Raw genomic sequence first — 21,750 nt, 5'->3', positions numbered from 1 at the left:
TCCTCCGAGTGCCTGCAACCTCAGATGTCGCTGCCACCGCCTGCTGTGGAACAGACTGTGTGATGTGCTCAGCAGTTTGTGATCCTGAGCCTGCTCTACATTTAGGTCTGACTGAGGTGTGTGTCGCTGCGCCGGTGGAGGGTGTGGGTGAGCGCTGTGATGAGTCTTCAATGTTGCTGTCCTCAGGGTCCTCCTCCAAGGTGCTCTCGGCACTGGGGTTGGGTCAAAGTTGCCTGAGAGCGACGTGGCAGATGTACCTCAGAGAGAAAGTGGAGATTATTGATGCTTGGCAGCTGCATCACACCCAGAACAGTCAACTCAGAGTAGCATTGACAGAGGGCTGATGTCCTGTAGGATCTTCACATGGATGCTTGGCGCCGACTTCACCGTCACCATAGGAACAGTCCCCATCCTCTCCAGCCAGATTCAACACACAGCTCTCAAACAGAGTGATGACCTTGATGTCAGAATCAGACAGAGTCAGCATGGATTTATGAAAGGGAAATCATGCTTGACAAATCTACTGGAATTTTTCAAGAATGTAACTAGTAGAGTTGATGAGGGGGAACCAGTGGATGTGGTTTATTTGGACTTTCAGAAGGCTTTTGACAAAGTCCCACCTAAGAGATTGGCGTTTAAAATTAAAGTGCATGGGGTTGGGGGTAGCGTATTGAGATGGATAGAAAACTGGTTGGCAGACAGGAAACAAAGAGTAGGAATAAACGGGTCTTTTTCCAAATGGCAGGCAGTGACAAGTGGGGTACTGCAGGGATCGGTGCTGGGACCCCAGCTATTCACAACATATAATAATGATTTAGATGAGGGAACGAAATGTAATATCTCTAAATTTGCAGGTGACACAAAGCTGGGTGGGAGGGTGAGCTGTGAGGAGGATGCAGAGATGCTTCAGGGTGATTTGGACAAGATGAGTGAGTGGGCAAATGCATGGCAGATGTGGATAAATGTGAGGTTATCCACTTCGGTGGAAAAAACAGGAAGGCAGGTTATCTGAATGGCTATAAATTGAGAGAGGGGAATGAGCAATGAGACCTGGGTGTCCTCATACACCAGTCGCTGAAGGTAAGCATGCAGGTGCAGCAGGCAGTAAAGAAAGCAAATGGTACGTTGGCCTTCATAGCCAGAGGATTTGAGTACAGGAACAGGGATGTCTTGCTGCAATTGTACAGGGCCTTGGTGACACCACACCTGGAATAGTGTGTGCAGTTTTTGTCTCCTTATCTGAGGAAGGATGTACTTGCTGTAGAGGGAGTGCAGCGAAGGTTTACCCGACTGGTTCCTGGGATGGCGGGACTGACATATGAGGAGACATTGAGTCGGTTAGGATTATATTCGCTGGAGTTCAGAAGAATGAAGGGGGATCTCATAGAAACCTATAAAATTCTAACAGGGCTAGACAGGGTAGATGCAGGAAGGATGTTCCCGATGGTGGGGGAGTCCAGAACCAGGGGTCACAGTCTGAGGATACGGTGTAGACCATTTAGGACTGAAATGAGAAGAAATTTCTTCACCCAGAGAGTGGTGAGTCTGTGGAATTTGTTACCACAGAAAGCAGTTGAGATCAAAACATTGTATGTTTTCAAGAAGGAGTTTGATATAGCTCTTGGGGCGAAAAGGATCAAAGGGTATGGGGAGAAAGCAGGAACAGGCTATTGAGTTGGATGATCAACCATGATCATAATGAATGGCGGAGCAGGCTCCAAGGACCGAATTGCCTACTCCTGCTCCTAGTTTCTATGTTTCTATGTCTAACACTCCACCCCTGGTTGTGCGCGATCTTGTCCTGCATAAAGACAGAGACGTGGACAAGGCAAATGCCAGGCCAGATGAGAAGGATGCCAAGTGTGTGTGTGTGTGCTGAGTGGAGCCATGGACGGGATGAGGAGGCGATCTCCAGAGGAGATGAGGTCAGATGGAGCTGTGAGGATGTGTGTGAGAGAGTGAGTGGTGATGTCCCTGGAGCTGGCAGTGACAGAGATGCCAGTGAACGTGTGATGGCTTGTGAGTCGAGAGTGACGAGACGGTTGACTCACCTGGCAGCATGGAAGAGATCATTCACCCTTTTTCTGCACTGGACAGCTGATCTCTTGCGTGCAGTGTTGGCACTGACCACCACTGCCACAGCCTCCCGAGCCGGAGTGGTGAGACTGATGGGCCTCTTGCAGCCAGAGCGGGAGTAGAGGATATCGCAGTGGGCCTCCACTGCGACCAAAAGGTGTCCCAGGGATGCATCACTGAATCAGGGGGCTGCACTCTTCTTGGATTTTGGGGCCATGTCGTCACTGGGGCAGTCCTGGGCTGCAAGCATTGAGAACTGTGCGCATGGCTGCAGTTTAAATATAGCGCCCAGAATGAGGAAGCAGCAAGGTAGCGGCATGGTGGGCAAATCGGAGGCTAGCCGCCAGCGATCCGGCATGTTTCCCATGACTGCATAAATGAGGCAGGACAGGGACAATACAGTGCAAACATCCGCCATTGTGGCCGGTGGGTAAAACATCTTCTTTCTCCATTCGCTACTGCACTTTCTGCAAATCTGGGACAATTCTGCCCTATGGTTCACAACACCTCTGAGGTGCCGGGAACCACCACTCTGAAAAACTGGCTCGACTTCATGATAATTGTAGAGGACTAGGACATGTCTATCCCTGCAACGGAGCCAGCCAGGTTGGGAGTGCAGGGGCCATGACCCAAACCGGCCCACACTTTTAAAAAGCCCTGTTAAAAACCAAACACCCCGGGAGTTAGGGAGACTCCGCAAAAATCCAGCCCAATATTTCAGGTTCATGACCTTTCATCAGGCCTAGGAAAAATTGAAATGCAACAGGTTTTAGCAAGTACAGAGATTGGTAAGGGAGTAAAGGGCAAAAGTCTGTGATAGGTTAGAAGGCAGGAGAGATTAAATGACAAAAAGCTGATGGTGCAAGGCCAGAGGTGGTGGTAATGAGGCAAGTAAAGAAACAAAGGATGTATCTAGAGGAGATCTAATTGGGATTCACAGAATCATTACCAACTTCTGTCTAAAATAAATGGGGCACAGGTGTCACCTGAAATTGTTGAACCTCAAGTGTTGAGTCTGGAAGGATTTAAAGCGCATCGTTAAATGTTGAGATGCTGTTCCTCAAGCTTACACTGTGCTCCACTGAGATACACCATTTCCTGCTCTCACCCTTTGCCCTCCCTCTCAGAACCACAATAGGATTAGTTTGTCCTCACCTTCCACCTCACCAGACTCCATCTTTAAAGAAGCTGTTCCAGTACAGCTACAACACTGGCATCTACCTGGCTATGTGGAAAATTACCCAGGAATGTCCTGAAAAAAGCAAGACAAATCCAACCCAGCCAATTACCACTCCATCAGGCTGCTTTCAATTATCAGTAAAGTAATGGAAGGGGTCATCAACAGTGCTATCAAGCGGCGCTTGCTTAGCAATAACCCACTCACTGAACCCAGTTTGGGTGGTGTCAGCTGTGGCTCAGTTCATAGCACCCTCGCCTTTGAATCAGAGGGTTGTGGGTTCATGTCCCACTCCCGGAAACCATGAAATGTGATTGTACTCGAAAAGAGTTGCAATCTGTGACTGTTGATAACTCGAAAGAGTTTCCACCAGGGTCACAGAGGTGTCAGCTGTGGCTCAGTTCATAGCACCCTCGCCTTTGAATCAGAGGGTTGTGGGTTCATGTCCGACTCCCGGAAACCAAGAACTGTGATTGTACTCGAAAGATTTGCAATCTGTGACTGTTGATAACTCGAAAGAGTTTCCACCAGGGTCACTCAGCTCCCGACCTCATTACAGCCTTGGTTCAAAAGAACAGAAGAGCTGAACTTCCGAGGTGAGGTGACAGTGACTGACCTTGACACCGAGGTCGCATTTGACCGAGTATGGCATCAAGGATCCCTAACAAAACTGGAATCAATGGGAATCAGGGAGAAAACTCACTGTTGGTTAGAGTCATACCTAGTACAAAGAAAGATGGTTGTGGTTGTTGGAGGTCAGTCATCTCAGCTTCAGGACATCACTGCAGGAGTTGCTCAGGGTAGTGACTTCAGCTCAACTATCTTCAGCTGCTTCATCAATGACCCTCCTTCCATCATAAGGTCAGAAGTGGGGATGTTCGCTGATGATTGCACAATGTTCAGCATCATTCGCAACTCCTCAGATACTGAAACATTCCATGGCCAAATGCAGCAAGATCTGAACAATATCCAGGCTTGGGCTGACAAGTGGCAAGTAACATTCGTGCCACACAAGTGCCAGACAATGACCACCTCCAACAAGAGAAAATCCAACCATCATTCCTTGACATTTAGTGGCATTACCATCACTGAATCTCCACTATCAACATCCTGGGGGTTACCATTGACCAGAAACTGAACTGGGCTAGCTATATAAATACTGTGGCTACAAGAGCAGGTCAGAGGCTAGGGATCCTGCGACGAGTAACTCACCTCCTGACTCCCCAAAACCTGTCCACTATCTACAAGGCACAAGACAGGAATGTGATGGAATATTTTCCACTTGCCTGGATGAGTGCAGCTCCCACAACACTCAAGAAGCTTAACACCATCCAGGACAAAGCAGTCCGCTTGATTGGCACCACACAAACATTCACTCCCTCCACCACCGATGCACAGTAGCAGCAGTGCGTACCATCTACAAGATGCACTGCAGAAATTCACCAAGGCTCCTTAGACAGCACCTTCCAAATGCACAAGCATTCCCATCTAGAACGACAAGAGCAGCAGATCACTACCACCTTGAAGTTCCCCTCCAAGACACTCACCATCCTGACTTTGAAAATATCACCGTTCCTTCACTGTGACTGGGTCAAAATCCTGGAACTCCCTATGCTACCAAACACATTTTTATTTCCCCTCCCGTCTTTGCATTCTGATGGGACCAATCAACTCCTCAACCACCCTCAACCCTCCTCCACATCCCATGGTATCTTCCCATGTAAGCGCAGAGATGCAACACCTGCCCTCCTACCTCCTCCCTTTTCACCATCTAAGGCCTCAAACACTCCTTCCTGGTGAAAATGTAATTTACTTGTACTTCTTTCAATTTAGTAAACTGCATTCACTGTTCATGATGGGATCTCCCCTGCATTTTTTGGAGGCCAAACATAGTTTCAATGAATGCCTTGTCAAACACCACTGTCATTGGAATTCTCTGTCCCATTCTGACACTGGCCTTCGACGTCCAACATTTTTCTAATAAAGCTCAACGTAAGCTCATAGAACAGTATCTCGCCTCTTGATTAGACACTTTACAGCCTTCCAGATTCAACATGGGGTTCAACAATTCCAGATCAAAGCCTTTGCTCCTGCTATTTTCCCCCAAATGTAAGATGTTTGTAACGATTCTGCCAATCTCATTTACAACTCTAGATCCATCATTTGTTTCTTTACTTGTCCCATTACCATCTCCCATTGCCTTGCACCATCACCTATTTTATTCTTAATTTCTCCTCCCTCTGCTTCTCACCTCCCACACTCCTCCCCACTTTCCTGGCCTTTGTACTTGTTTAACACCTGTTACATCTTGCCAACATCTTCCAGTTTTGAGGAAAGGTCATCAATTTGACATGTTAACTCTGTTTCTTTCTCCATGGATTCCGGATGATCTGTGGGACATGAGGACTTTCTTTTTAATGCAGCAAGTTATGATGTTCCAGAATGCACTGCCCGAAGGAATTGGATAAACACTGCAAAAAAAATTGGGGTGTTATGGGGAAAGAGCAACGATGTGGGACTAATTGGATAGCTCTTTCAAAGAACTAGCATGACACTTCAGGCCAAATGGCATCCCTTTTGTGCTGTAAGATTCTATGAGTCCCTCGTTTATTAGATGTGGTTTAATTTTGCATTAACACATGAAACAGAAATTCACAGGCAGATAATAAACTACCTGGGAAAATCCAAATTGCAGTAGAAAGCTCACCCTGTGTGTTAAAGCCATTAGCATCACCACTTAATGCAGAAGGACATATTGTACAAACTAATTGTGTGGCCATGGAATCGCTCATTCAGAATTAATAACTGATAGTTAACAGACAATAGAGAAAAATAACACATATAGCTGGACAGTTGATGCTCATAATTCAAGTTGGGAATGGAATCAGGTTGGAGTTATAAGGCTCCCTTTTATATAAAAAAAATGCAACTATTAATAACTAGTGTCTCCACATCACAAGTCACTTTAAACTTCTGGTTTACTTAAGAAATTTCCACACTGTTCACAAACACATGACAGGCTGGTTCAAAACCAGATAGGTTGCAAGTATAAATTCAGTATTCCATAATTTTGATTGTATCACAAACATGCAACAGAAGTCAGTTCAGGGTCTTATCTATTTTAAAATTAATCTTAATGGCTTTCCATCAGATAAACAAAGCAATGTCTAATTCAAACATCTATTACACTGGTTTCCTTTGCAAGTGTAGAAAGTAAGTAAATTAACAGAAAATCTCAGCACACACTTAAATAAATTTGTTTCAAGAAGCTGTACACTGGTGTGGTGATTTGTTTTTAAAATATTTTGCAGCAATTAAACATTTGGCTTCTGATTTAAAGTATTAGATGACAAGCTATAGCAGCATGGCAAACACACTCAACAGATGCTCACTGTCTCCAACAAATTTTCATGTCTAGTACTGCACAATTCATGCTGCCCACTCCCATCTTTCACATATGTTACAATAGGGTATTATTAGGCTGCACAACAAAATACAAAGCATATGTGTTTTGTAGCCAACAGATGTCCATCATAAGGTATACGATTAACAGTGCAAAGCATTGTTCATTATCTCTCCCTCGACAAACTTCCAACATGTCTCAAATTAATGACAGACTACAGCATATGAAATATTCCACTACACAGTGACACCTACTTGCACCCAAGGGACTCATCTGCACACAACTTCAGAGCTTTAGAGTAAAGTCACAACTCCAGAGAAATACTGAACATTTTTTTTGGCTGCTATTGACAAAGATTATCTACAGCCACATTTTGTATTAGATACAAGAGGCATGGGAACCAACCTTTTAAATCTACTCCATGAAAGCTACAAACTGAGAGAGAAAAGGCCCACCTGACTAGACAAAGGAAAATAAAACAATTTTCCAATACCTCAGGGAGAATTCAAGGCAAATGTGGAAACACAAATGAAATCAAATTACAAGATAGGCAAGTGTTCTGAGAGCTGAGAAAAGGAGGGCAATTTGAGTTCCTCACACAGGAATTTTACTGTAGATTTTATCAGAGGGACTAATCCACTTTTATTTATTGCTAATGTCACTCTTCTGCTGGTATTTTATGCTCAATGAATTTGAATAAAAATGAAATTACTGTGCTCCATGCAGACCCTTACAGCAAGCAACTTTAGTGAAGTAGGTAAATTAGTTAAAATGCAGCAACATGATTCCCTTCCGGTATGTGCACCCCACAGTATGATAAACACTTTGGAGATTTGTTCAAAGACCTGGGTTCTCTCCTGCTGTACTTGCTTTCTCTTTTTAAAAAATATACTGTAGTATTTTCAATACCTTACAGCACATCTGCAACATGGGAATCTGGTTTAGTGGTCTCGTTGCAAGGGTTTAGGAACCTGAAACCCTGAGATTAGAGCTCAAATAGTTTACAGGTGCTACCTGAACGTCAAGGTGAGAGTACCATCTTATATATACTCATATTTTTATAGAACAAATACTATATATACACGTTAGATTGTGCAAGTATTGTTATTTCAGTTTTGTGCTGGTAGGTATCAAAGACCACAGGCCCATACTGATGATGCCCACTTCGTCAATATCAAAGAATGAAAGATTGTGATACAAGTCATGCAAGTAAACCTTACATGTACACAACGGGGGCAAGTGGTTTAGGGTAAAATAAACTGCAATATTATATAATTAAATCATGAACATATGCAATCCTGACATACAAGTGCTTTTAAAAAATTCTTTCACAGGACAAGGACATCACTGGCCAGGCCAGCATTTATTGTCCATCCCTAATTGCCCTCGAGAAAGTGGTGGTGCGTTGCCTTCTTGAACTGCTGCAGTCCATGTGGTGTAGGTAGACCCATAGTGCTGTTAGGAAGGGAGTTCCAGGATTTTGACCCAGCGGTGAAGTAACAGCGATATATTTCTAAGTCAGGATGGTGAATGGCTTGGAGGGGAGTTTGCAGGTGGTGGTGTTCCCATGCACCTGCTGCCCTTGTCCTTCTAGGTGGTCGAGGTCGTGGGTCTGGAAGGTGCTGTCAAAGGATCCTTTGTGATTTGCTGCAGTGCATCTTGTAGATGGTAGACACTGCTACCACTGTGCATTGGTGGTGCAGGGAGTGGATGTTGGAGGTGGTGGATGGGGTGCCAAACAAACAAACTTTGTCCTGGATGGTATCAAGCTTCTTGAATGTTGTTGGAGCTGCACTCATCCAGGCCAGTGGAGAGTATTCCATCACACTCCTGACTTGTGCCTTGTAGATGGTGGACAGGTTTTAGGGAGTCAGGAAGTGAGTTACTCTCCTCAGAATTCCCAGCCTTTGAACTGCTCGAGGCCGCAGTATTTATATGGCTGGCCCAGTTCATTTTCTATGCATATTTCCATGCACCTTTTAATATTGTGTACTTTGTTTATGATTTGCATTGAATAACTTTGAAATGATTTGTTACTTTCTTAAAGATTAAATTCGATCTTGGGTTACAGTACAGGAACTTACCTTCACATCATGTTGTATGAAGTTGCTATACTGAGAAGCCAATCACATAATATGGGTGAGTTCACTGTGGAGATGAGTTGACATGTTGTGGAGCAGTAATGGTAGGCAACAGTTTCAGCACTAACAGTAATTAGTAGATATTTTAATCAGTAGAAAGCAATGGTAAAGGGAAGTTAATTCAGAAATTTGCAGTCGTGAAGTACCCATTTCAGAAATAACTCCCCAAAATCAAATCATTGATACTCATTTCATCCTTATGGTACAACTGATAATGTATAGCTGATTATCAGAGAGAAAAAAACCAGTCATAAACTAGTTTAATAACTTAAATAACTGTTTGTTTGACTCAAAAATGTTATAATTTCAGAATTGAGGTAGATTTGGGTAAGTAGTGTTTCATTGTCTCCACTTGAGGGAGCTAAAGTTCAAAAAATAATTAAGGTTTGTGTTCAGTAACATCAAGGAGGGAGAAAATTGTACAAGACAAACATTCGCCCGAGTCTAGTTGAGGTAATGATGATGAAATCGTCAGTGGATACCATCATTCCTTCATGAAAACTGGCAGCAATTTCGAGAGTTCAGACATGTGCAGCATAACATGGAAATTCAGAAGTTGCTGTCAGTGACTCTATACTCCTCCGTAGAGTGAGCTGTAAACAGACTTTGCATCCATCGGAATGATGATTTGTCAAGAAATTCTATTCTAACACTGGAAAAAGTTACACCTTGTTGAATAAGGTGTAACTCAGTTTTTAACAGCCTACTAACTTTATAATTACTGCTAAACACTCTTACTGACTCAAGCTAATTCTACATTTATGGAATGTCACATTTCTCCACGATGATTAAAAATCCCACATATTTTGAAAAGAAAACTTTTTTAAAAACGTGTTTAACTTTATTTTCACTTCTCTTCTAACACAGTCATACATTTATTTTGCAATCTGAAAATTTAAATTTGAAGTGAAGGATTTAAAGTGCTTTTAACTTCTTCGTTTGTTCTGTGTGAATAGATCAATTTGATCAGATGCCTGCTTGCTGTCATCACTGTTGCTGTACGCCAAGCTAACCCCTTGACTTTGCGCCATATTTCAACTGCCATCGGAAAAGGGGAAATTAATGCCACAGAGATGGCTACATTTGTGTGGGAAGCTTTCTTCTAGGTCAGCAGCAAGCACACTTGCTTACTGCAAAATCTAGGGCATTATCCCTCATAGTCAGTACTGATGACTTAATGGAAACAACTGTAAGCTTTCAACTTATATTTAAAAATGCTTAAATATCAGAAAGAGATCCTGATGCAGCCATTTAACCTGTTGGCATGATTTGCTGCAGAGAACAATAGGTGAAGTATACTTCCTACACTAAGAGTTAAATATGTGTAGGTGCTTTCAGTTATCTGCACATGTTGGGTGCTTGGGCAATAGAGAAAAGGTACGGTGAAGACAGTAGATCATTTGGTAAGCCATTCAGCTCATCATGGCTGTTCTGCCATTCAATGAGACCATGAGTGATCAGTATCTTAACTCCATTTAAGTGCCTTGGCTCACAAGCCAAAGAAAACCCAGGAATCCGCAACAGTGAATGCTATGCCCATTCCTGTGATAATGAGGCAGTGGCATTTCAACCACAGTTGGCTCTGAGTTCCCCTCCAGTGCACCTTTAGAGGATATCCCTCCGCCCCTGTCCCCATCACAATCCCCTCTCCTCTCACGTCTGCTTGGGGTAATTCAGGTGTGCTGGCAAAAGGAGATCTGATCTCTTATGGCTCCCTGCAAGTTGACACGTTCAATGCTCTATATGTTGAATTAGCTGATATCAGTTAGGTGTAGCATTGGGATCATTTTTCCCTTGTATGTCTGAGGTAGGAATATGGAAAACGACAGTTGGGTTCCTGCCTCTGATTGCTATGCAGGGAGCCCATTTGAAATATGAGAGAGAAGAGAGAGAGAACATACAAAGAGTAGAAGAGCAAAAGTACATGAGAGCAAGTGCAAGCATGAGAGAGACAGGAAACACCCACGAGAGAAAGAGAGAGGCATATACAAACTGTGTGTAATGTCAGGTGAGGGTAAGGTTTGGCCATTTGTTACATTACCAAGGATTAAATAACTTCCAAACACATACCAATGAGATTCACATTTGAACCAGCCACCAGAGAAAAGCCAGTGCTCATAGATCCATGCAGCAAAATGCATGGGAGAACTACCAAAGGAAATGTATTGAGAAAATAAAACAAATTACTCTGTTTGTTTAGTAGGTTGTATAAGGGAGTGCCATGACATACATTAAGACCTAACAATAGTTGGACAGCAGCTATGATTGGGTGAATGCTGGGATTTGTCCCAAATAGTTCACTTGGATATGTTGCAAACAGAGTAGCTTTAAGCAGAAGGTGGAGAAAGTGAGAGGTGTTAATCATCTCGGGCAGAGGGAGGACAGAGTTGCAGTGCAAAACAAGTCAGAATTCAATCCAAGCTGCTTTCCAGGTCAGTTTGCTTTCAGATCAACAGGAAAGACTGATTTCCTTCTGTGAAATGGAGCGAATAATTTATATGGAAGTGGAACAATTGGGAATAGCAACCAAAATATAGTAATGCTCAATGTAAAATTAAAAATAAAGATATCGGGCTGAATTTTCACATCAGAGGCAAGTAGTGTGAGGAGTCGGGAGATTTCCTGGCTTGGCGCACCAGCTTCAAGAAAAAAAGTGCCTGGAAAGGTGCAATTTTTGCTCCAGGGTGGGAGGGCGGGGGTTGCCTGAATTGAGACCCGCCACTCCTGGAAGCAGTTTGGAGGTGGCCAAAGGGGCTGTTGTGTGCTGAGGCAGCTTGGTTAAAAGACCCAACTCGGTTCTCTGGCACTTCGTCTCAGTTGTTTTAATTAATATTATGCTCTCTGGTTCTCACCCCCTCACCTCCCCCACCCGCTCCCATGCCCCATCCATGCCAACTCATGCCAATACATCCACTTTCACCCACTCCCAATGGCCCCGTGTCAACTCATAACACTTCCATGCCCATTCATCCAGTATACACTCCATACAGAACCAATGAACTCTATAGTAACAATGGCATTTGTGGAAAATCTTTTTTAAAATTTATTCATAACTTTCTTTAAAAATCTGCTGTTATTATAACCCTATAAAAGTGTCAATGAACCAGACCTTTAAAGTATCTTGTGTAAATAAACTTTGAGCAGTTGGAAAAAATAGATCTAAGAGAAAAAACTGTCAATCTCCAGAGAGGCAAGACATCCATTAGTCTGTTGAAACAGGTATACACAGTAGAAAATATTGCTTGACAGCTTTTGCTCAGGCCTTTAAAGTACCAATAGCAGAAACTATAAGCACTTGAAATCTCTACCTTTTGTAAATAACCATTGAGCAATTGACATGGATTTAAGATTAAATTTAAGAGATTTAGGACAGAGAGCTGAGCACAGCTTTCTGTTAGATCTCAGTAACTGCAAATAATTTGTTTCTATCTATTCTGCCCCAGCCCATTGTAATTTTAAACATGTGTTAATAAAAAAATCATTGTTGGAAGTTTTAAAAGTTATTTTTGAAGACGTCACCAATTGGAAAGTTAAAAGAAATACCTAAGATTCTGCAATTATGGATTTTCAGAAAGTGCTCAAGGTGTTTCACGGGAGATTTTCGACAAAAATTGAGCAGTATTGAATAGGAGGAAATGTGGCAGCATGGGCAGAATATTAACTGATGGAAAGGAGAAAAAGGTTTACAGTTAATGGTGAGATTGAATTGGTGAAGGGTTGTACACCAAGGCATATCCCTCAAACTGATAAAAACTGGATAGCAGGTACATAACATGCATGTAATCAGTGTGGTTGTTAGTTTTAATCATTTGAGAAGCTTCAAACATGATTTGACCAAAAGCATGACTATTTCTCAAAAATACAGATAATTTAAGGGCACAGTGTATTCAGCACGGTGTTTCCAAGCACAGTGATGTTTACCAGCAACACACAGAAATGGCAACAGAAATTTCTCAGTTCACTAACTTTGTAGTTACATTTTTACAGTCAGCTTAGTTTTTATTTTAACTAGAACTAGTTTTCCAGTTTTATGAACTTACCAACTTGCTCAAGGATCATCATTGATATTAATTCAGTCTTGAAGTGGTTTGCTTATTCCCCCAACTTCCTGATTTGTGATTTGGAGGAAGTCGGAGATAATTTGAGAGTCCAATTGTACAACAAAGAATGTGTTTTCGTGTCAACATAATGGCCCAAATCTTGCTGGAGAAGTAATGCCAAAGTCACACATTCACCACTATTAATGCACAAATTGGCAGCAAGCTCAGCGAAGAAGAAATATGTGAGTTGCCAATCACCCTAGATCTGGATCTTCTGTGAAGCAGCAATCATCATCTGACTGCCACTCCACTTGAAATGTTCCACGGCTAGTCAATGCTCTACAGTCCTTGCCGAGTCTTCTGAACCTGGCTTCTCCAGAAATTCAGAGTGCAGCATTCATCGGAGAACTTCAGCACAGTGCTGCAGATTCGGGGAGAAGACAAGAAACGTGCCTTTTTTTACAGCATTAGCTGTCGTGTGTTAATTTTAAGAGTCCAGTGTGAATGTCAGTGACTGGGTGAATGGATGAATGCCAGTGAATGTGTAGGGTGGTAGGTTGTTGAGGCAAGTGGGTAGGGTGGTTGAGAAAAGTGTGTAAGAGGGTAGGGCGGCAGGTGGGAAGGGTCAGAAAGAGTAGTCAAGTCAGGGGATAGTCAGGTTGGGTCGGGTGGGGAGGGTGTAGTCATCTGGTCAGGAGGATAGTCAGGAGTAGTCGGAGGGTCCAGGGCAGAGTCAGGGTGTCAGTTCTGTAGACATCCAGAAGGCAGACTTGAATTTTGCTGTCTAATATTTCCTGGGTAACTCTTCAGGCAGTCCTATGGAACTGTCCAAAGTCTCCAATTCTAGCACAGAATCGGAGATGTTTGGGGAGGGGCCTGTGCAGAAGGGGAATTGCCCATCGGAAGTTTAAACTTCCCGGGCAATTCTCATGGAGATCAGCATGTCGGCACTTCCATGGAATTCCAATGCGCATCTTGGGTTATACTTCCAAACTCCGACACCTGGAGAACGGAAGATTTGGGCCAATACGTTGGTCGATTTTCACTGCTCTATCATTCAGCCTGTACAAACAGCATCTCACCCACAACTTCTTTTAAAACCTTGCTCAATTAGCATATAGAATCATAGAATGGTTACAGAACAGGTGGTCATTCGGCCCACTGTATCTGTGCTAGCTCTCCAAGTACAACTCATGTAGTCCCACTCCTCTACTTTATTCCCATAGCCCAGATAAATCTTGCCCCTCAGATAATGATTCAATTCCCTTTTGAAAGCCTCAGTTGAACCTGCCTCCACCACAGTCTCAGGCGGTGAAGTCCAGATCCTAAACACATGCTGTGAAAAATGTTCATATCAATATTGTTTCTTCTGCTAATCATCTTAAATTGATATCCAGTGGTTCCCAATCCTTCCACTAGTAAGAATAGTTTCTCTCCACCTCCCTGTGCAAACTCCGCAAGGTTTTGAACACCTTTATCAAATCTCCTCTTACATTTTCTCTTCTCCAAGGAGATGAACCACAGCTTCTTCAATTCCTCATCCCTGGAACTATTCTCATGAAACTTTTCTGCACCCTCTCTAATGCCTTCACATCCATCCTGAAGTGTGGTGCCCAGAACTGAACACAATATTCCAGTTGAGGCCAGACTAGTGTTTTATACAGGTTCAGCCCAATTTCCTTGCTTTTGTATTCTATTCCCTTATTTCCAAAGCCCAGGATCCCATATGCTTTACTAACCATTTTCTCAACCTGGCCTGCCACCTTCAACGATTCGTGCACCCAGGTCCGATGGCTTCTGCACCCCCTTAAAATTGTACCCTTTTGTTTTATATTGTCTCTCATTATTTTACCAAAATAATCTTTTCACATGTCTCTGCATTAAACTTCATCTGCCACTTGTCCGTCTATTCCACCAGCCTGTCCATGTCCTCTAAGTCTATCACAGCCCAATTCACAATAGTTTTGTGTCACCTGCAGATTTTGAAATTATGCTATTTACTAGTAACTTGGATTAAACTCACAGTAGAAAGTTAGATTTTGTACTTAACAACACAAGTATCCCTTTAATAATGGGGTCGTGAGTCTTGGAAATCTCTTCCTCAAAAGGGGTTAGAAGCAGTCTGGCTTAAATTCTCCGGCCCCATCGTGGCGAGGCCCACCGCAGGAGATTTGGTGGCCCAGCCAAAAGCCTACCGACTTTTGGCAGGATCAGATGATCCCGGTGGCAGGTGGGGCCAGAAAATCCTACCCTTTGAATATTTTAAGGCAGAGGTAGGTAGAATCTTAATAAGCAAGGGGGTGAAAGGTTATTGCGGGGTAGGTGGGAATGTGGAGTTGAGGTTACAATCAAATCAGCCAAGATCTTATTGAATGGCGGAGCGAGTGGCCTATTCCTGCTCCTAATTCGTATGTTCGTATGTGATAATGGTTCACATCAATCAACCTCTCTTGGCCAGAAAGATAACTATTTAAACTGCTGAGTCTCATTCTGGCATGGAGTAAATTCTTCAAGGTTTAAAAGGTTTTAAATTTGAACATTTTCCTTATTTTTCCTTACTGTCTTATTTTTCTGCCTCTGAATCCAATATTTCTTTGCCTCTCTTTATTTTCCTCTATACTTGATTAGACTAGTTCACCCTCCTTCTCCATTGTTCCTCTGTTTCTTTCTTGATCTTTAAATCTTATTGGTTAAGGACTATTGGTCCCACTGGTCACTAAATCCCACATGTGCCATTGCCTTCGGTGTGCAATTCGCATTTCCAGCAACTTACAGGGCAAAACAAATTTTGAGTTGAAGGGTGCAGGAAAAGCCTAAATAATAGCGCATGCTGTAAGATGTCCCACTTTAGCAAGAAACCTTTGGACTATCCTGTTCATAAAATATTAGGGCCCAAGAGGTAATGACTGGAATACTACTTATAGGAACCTTAAAAAATGTTGAATGCAAAGCAGGGATTGGACTGAATTAAGCACTCAGAAAGGATAGGAAATGATGGGCACGCTGCACACTGATGTTATGAGCCTTGAAACTGTGAAACTTCAGATTCATCATGGAGCTCTCTCTCGATGGGAACACAGATCAGAGAAGTGGGCACAGATCACTGCATCAAATTTGCTGAACAGCATTCTCCAGCTACTAAATTCATGTCTGCAGGGTTAGGAGAGCTCAAATAAAATACATTGACCTTCAGGCCCAATTTTCACTTTCGCTGTGTGAATCCCTAAAATCTCAATTTCAGGGCAATGATGTGATGGGTATTCACACTATTTGGTGATATATACTTCCAATGTGCTGAAGTGTGTAGAACATTCAGTTTTTCAATCATGAAACTAAATGCTACTTTTTTTGCCATCTTTGATTTACTTATCAACTTTTCACCATATGTATATTTTAGAATACCGTAAGCCGATATCGTTAATGATGCCTAGTCTGTCATTTGAATTTCTATATCCATTCCTTGTAAGGAATTAACCCCACCGACTAAATCCATTATAATGTTTCTAATTTCACAATATTGTAGGTCACTCAGTGCATTATTTTCCATTGGGTGTGTTTGCCCTCTTTTTTATTGTTTTTGCCCCCCAACACAGCATCTTTCTAGTTTTTCAATATTCGGTACTGAGGAAGGATTACACTCAAATGTTAACCTCTCTTTTCTCTTCACAAATACTGAAGGATCTGACACACAATTCCAACAGCTTCCCAGTACTGTCAGATCTTTTTCTGTTAGTCCTGGTTTAATATTGTTTTCAAGGCTGCAAATGGCTTCACTCAGTTATTACACATTTTCTACATATCTGCAAGTAACAACGGTCAGTGTCAATCTGTCAAAGTAATTTTTACCCAAATACCCGACATAAGTATGGAGCTAATTTGATATGTGCATTTCTCCCAGTTTCTGGCCAATTATGCAAGGAACACATGATAATCATCCAGTGTTTACCTGCACAATGGAAAATGAATTTGTGGAATCCAGAGAAATATCAGAGAAGTGGGATTCCATTCGTCTAGAAGAATCCATTCTTAATTAGAAATTACATTGTGATTTCAGGTAATAGATACAAAATACTGAAAAAACTCAACACAAGTCCTTTCATAACCTATCAATTGCCAATTTTGAAAAAGCTTAATCTAGTTTTGAGAGACACTTGTAATTTTATTCATGTAAAGGTCAATTTGGCTGAGTTTTTCCAAAGGTAATAATATTGTAAACTTATGTCCAGTTCTTATGTTGAATTCCAGCATTATTTTCCTATAGAAGAACGTACCTTCCGCTCTTGTTTCTGCTTCAGTTGCTGAAGTTCCACATTTCCTACAGCATTTGCCAGTTCTTTCATCTTCTTCTCATAGTGCTCTTTTAAACGACTTAGGTCCTGCGAAAGCTAAAATCAAAGAAGCTTATTCAGCCACATACAGGTTGGTAACCTTTGGATAAATATATCCTATTATTCAAAAGCAAAATACTGGAATTCAAGAAAACAATTTGCATTACTTGTCTGTCAGACATGGATCACTTGATAGCACCCTCAGCTCTGAGTCAGGAAGCTGTGGGTTCAACTGGAGTCCAGAGGCTTGAGCACACAAGGCTGACACTCCAATGCAGTACTGAGGGAATAGCACCGTCGAAGTTCCCATCTTTCAGATGAGAGAAGATATTGAAGTCCTATCTATGCTCCCACATGGGTCTAAAAATCACACGGCACTATTTCAGAGAAGAGCAGAATACTTCTCCAGTGTCCTTAGCCAAAATCAATAAAGCAACTTACCTGGTCATTATCACAGTGCTATTAGTGGGAGCTTGCTGCATGCAAATTGGCTGCTACGTTTCCTACATTATAACGGTGACTACACTTCAAAAGTACTTCATTGGGGAATCCTGAGGTTGTCAAATGCAAGTTCTTTCTTTCCATTACTCATTAAGTCAATTTATAATCACAGTTAACTTAGAAAACAAGATTCCAGTAATATCACAAAGTGTAGCTTTGTAGAGCCAGTCTCATTTAACAGCTCTCTATTGTGACAATTCTACATCTAATAGTCCAAAAATATCACAACGTGCAGAAAATACCTTAAAGGGAAAATTACTATGGGAGGGTTTGGGTGGGACCAAATGTAAATGATTCTTCGCACAGGGGAAATAGGAAATCTTTGGCGTTTTGAAAATCTCCTCACACAGCTGATAATTTTCAGCGGATCAGCTCGAACAGCTGGAAAGCAGCTGCTCAGTGGAGCTGAAACGCAGTCAACAATCATTAATAGCAGCTTAAAACAGGTTTCTTCTGGCTTCTAAAGAAAATGTTTACTGGCAACGGCTTACACTTTAGTGTCAGGAAGTACATCAGAAATGCAGAATTATTGTCATTCTCTAGATTAGTGTTCAGCAGCAACACATGCCAATCTACAATATAAAGCTAGGAAGGTGACCTGGGTACAACAGCCGACTAACACTGGAAGTGATGTTGCAGAGCAGAACGGCATCTATGGAGCCAAGAAAGATATTCTAAAATGGCCGAGTACATCCAAAGAAAGGTGTAATACTTCTATTAGAAATACTTTAAAACCTGTGTTACTGTTATACAGTCACTGGCTGAAGGAGCAGCAGCTGAACATCTGTGCTGTGGTTTATAGCTGGGGATGGGGGTGGGTTGCAATCATCCAGCAGGGGGCAGATTTAGTTTTAAAAATGCTCAATTTTGTTTTATTTGTTCATGAGGTCAGAACATTGTTTGTAATGCCAGCATTTACTGCTCCTCCCAAGCTACCCTGGAGAAAATAAGTAGAAAATGCATGTAATGGGTTTTGACTGCCTAACTACACTCAGTGCGGAGGAATTTTCACACATTTTCAGGATATGTTACTATTAAATTCCCCCTTCTCAACGACACACCTCCTATGAGGAATTGGCAAGGCAACTGGCTTCTAGGCATACACCAAAACTGTTTCACCCAGTTGCTAAGAGGTATATAAAGGTGTCTCAATAACAATCCTGCCTGCAAATTCCTCTCACTTCTTGGCACTGATGTTCACCCAGTGGCAGCCGGGGGACTTGCCACAGTGGAAGCCTGAAAAGCAAAGACTGTTGGGGGGAGATGGGGGGCCCTTCATTTAAAGGCACTCATTGCCTGATTGAGGGACCAGGCATTGAGAAAGGGGAGCCCATTAAGAACAAAGCCTTGCTGCTGACCTCTCTCTCTCATTCCCTCATGACCCCCCCTTCCCACCATCATTCGCCTGTGTCTGGATCCATAGGTGATCCCAGGTGTCGGATGGGTGTAGTACCTGCAGCAGCCACCGCCTCCCTGATGGAGCTGCTGAGCAATGAAGTGTTGCTGGCAAGTCTCAGCAGGTGGGACTTTAGCCCCCGGGGTCCTTGACCCAGGGAAGGCCCACCACTATCCTACTGACACTTAATTCATCTGGCCTTCCTGAAGCCAGATGGCAAGACCCCTATCATCTCCATTAAATACCGCCCCTTCTGGGGAGCAACATGGCATTTTGCTCAGTAACACTGTTGACATTTAGAATTCAGCAACTTTTCAGTGCTGCTGTGTGCTTTGCCAAGGACTGTCTTGAGAAGTACTTTACATTGGGCAAGTGGGAAAAAAAGAATCATTTTAAGTTACAGCCATCATTTTGCAATCATATGTATAAGGAATAGAGACAGTGACATAAGACAAGAGGATATTATCTGATTTTTCTTTTCAAGATATATTATCATATGAAATTAGTGATCTTATCAAATTCAAAATCTCCTCAATCCCTGCAAGCTCTACTAATTGCATAGATTCCAGAGGTCCCACAACTCCAAGTTCTCAAACTGGTTTGACCTCCCTGCCCCTTATTGTCTGAAGCTTTGGGATGCACAAGCATTTCCCAATCAGTCGTTGAGTAGCTAAAACAACAAGAAGGATGTGCAATCCGAGGACAAGAAATATTAACCTTTCTCTAAGGCTACTATTTTCTTCCATACAAAATAGGAAAATTCTTTAGCAAGTTCTTCCACCAAATGCTTCTTTCCCCTTTGAAGATTCAAACCTAAAATGATTATCACAGTGTGCATATGTAGTACATACATGTATCTTATTCTTGTGAGATTTGCCTTGGAGGAAGGAGTTGGGAATTCCATTTTCACTTTTAGATTCTCCATCACTTTGCTCATCATAGCTCTCGAATTCACTGGAGCTCCAACCATAATCCAAAGAGCTTGTTGCAGCCTCATCTCCATGTTCCACATCATCATAAATGAGTTCTTCTGGATCTGGCAACAAGGTACAGTTAGGAGATGTTTACTCAACTGTCATTTCAAACCTTTCTTCTAATTGTGCGATAGGTCTACTGAGACAAAACTCATATTGACAACAATGGAAGGCTCAAAAAATTTACATCGGTAGATTTACTCAGAATCAAGGTATTTCCATATTTACAGTGAATATCTGTACATCAGACAACATTGTGCATATATGTAATTAAGAAATTACATTGATGAATGAAGTTTATTTTCAAAATATGTATTATTTATCATTATGCAAATGGAAGTAGACTTTTTTTGCTTTCTTAGCACACAGTGGGCAGAATTTTGCCCTTGGTGGGCGGGCGGGCCCCACTGGCTCGGTGGCAGGCGGACAGCCAAACTTCGCTGCCAAAACGGGGCCCACCGCCATTTTGAGTGGGCGGGCCAATTAAGGCCAGCCCAGCGGCCTGCCCAACAGGCACTTCCTGTGCAGGGGTGGGGGGATTCCCCATCTATCAAAGTGCGCTCTTACGCACATGCGCGCGAAAGAGCACACTGCTCCCTGAGACCAAGTGCTGTCTCAGGGAGATTACTGGCAGGTAAAAAACTCCAAAAATAGAAAAATATTAAAATTATTAACATGTCCCCCTCATGTGACAATGTCACACAAAATGGGACACATTAATAAGAAACACAAACTTTATGAAACTTTTTAAAAACGGACATGAAACCCCATCCCGCCAGTGTTTGAGGTTTCATGTATTATCAAGAGCCCGCTGGGGCTCCTGGCCTGCCCGCCAGCCTTAAGGTTGGACAGGCAGGGTTTTTAAAAATCTTAATTAGCCTGTCAATGGCCTTAATTGGCCATTGACAGGTCGGTGGGAGAACAGCTGATTTCGCTGTCCGCCCGCCTTCCTGAAAATTTAAAGGGGCCAGAATGACGTCGGGGGTCCCTCGGGTAATTTTCCTGTCGGCAAGCGGGCCCCGCCTCCAAATCGCCGATGGGAAAATCCTGGCCAGTGTTACCGTGAGAAGAATACTCTTCAATATCTTACATTACATGTGGATTGGGACATTCAAAGACAAAATATTCATCACAGAAAAAAATAAATCCACATTACCTGTTACTGATGCATCAGAATTTTCTCTTGGCACATCATCATAAATCACTTCATCCTGACCTGTGAGGCATGACAAGTTATTCAGATAGTTAGTATATAATTTTAAAGAGATAGAAAGAAAGATGGGCTTGAGAAAGAGGGGGATAAAAGAGACAGAACGAAAGCTAATTTTTAAAAAATCTAGAATAATTAAAATCTGTAGGAATGAGATTCTGCACTTGTAAAAATTACTTTTCATTGCCAGAGTGGTTCTTTGGCAATAATTAAGACTTACCAGGCTGTTGAAAATTTACTTACGCTGGAATGTACAAGTCCTAACATTTTTCTGGCATGTTTAGTGGGTATTTAGGGGGTAAATGGTGCTGCTTCATGCTGCCCCATGCAATTAAATACTAAATCAGCGAGACACTCATAGTGAGGCTTCTTTGAGGAGCAGAGAAACTCAGACATCAACTTCCTGATTTTTACAAATAACTGCGTGGGTTTATGGAATTAGGTCCAATTTACACTTTAATGACAGCAAGCACTGATAGCCTCACCATTATTCTTATTGTCTAA

General features: G+C 42.4%; 1 protein-coding gene and 1 long non-coding RNA gene across 4 annotated transcripts in view; one reads left to right on the top strand and one right to left on the bottom strand.

Annotated features, from left to right (window-relative positions):
- The window catches only part of arhgef10 (Rho guanine nucleotide exchange factor (GEF) 10), a 340,903-nt gene that overhangs the window by 187,992 nt on the left and 131,161 nt on the right, over positions 1–21,750 (bottom strand). For all 3 annotated transcript variants that reach the window (XM_078541897.1, XM_078541898.1, XM_078541899.1), the window contains 3 exons: positions 21,193–21,252; positions 19,914–20,098; positions 17,109–17,222 (listed from right to left, as the gene is read on the bottom strand). In XM_078541897.1, coding sequence (XP_078398023.1) covers positions 17,109–17,222; positions 19,914–20,098; positions 21,193–21,252 — 359 coding nt within the window. The remainder of the gene's footprint in view (positions 1–17,108; positions 17,223–19,913; positions 20,099–21,192; positions 21,253–21,750) is intronic.
- LOC144680666 (uncharacterized) overlaps positions 1–21,750 on the top strand; it is a 475,346-nt gene that overhangs the window by 451,186 nt on the left and 2,410 nt on the right. The gene's annotated exons all lie outside the window — the stretch shown is intronic.

This window comes from Cetorhinus maximus, chromosome 5 (assembly GCF_964194155.1).
Source record: "Cetorhinus maximus chromosome 5, sCetMax3.hap1.1, whole genome shotgun sequence".
NCBI lineage: Eukaryota > Metazoa > Chordata > Chondrichthyes > Lamniformes > Cetorhinidae > Cetorhinus > Cetorhinus maximus.
The sequence above is the reverse complement of the archived record's forward strand: the minus strand, read 5'-3'. Positions and strand labels throughout refer to the sequence as shown.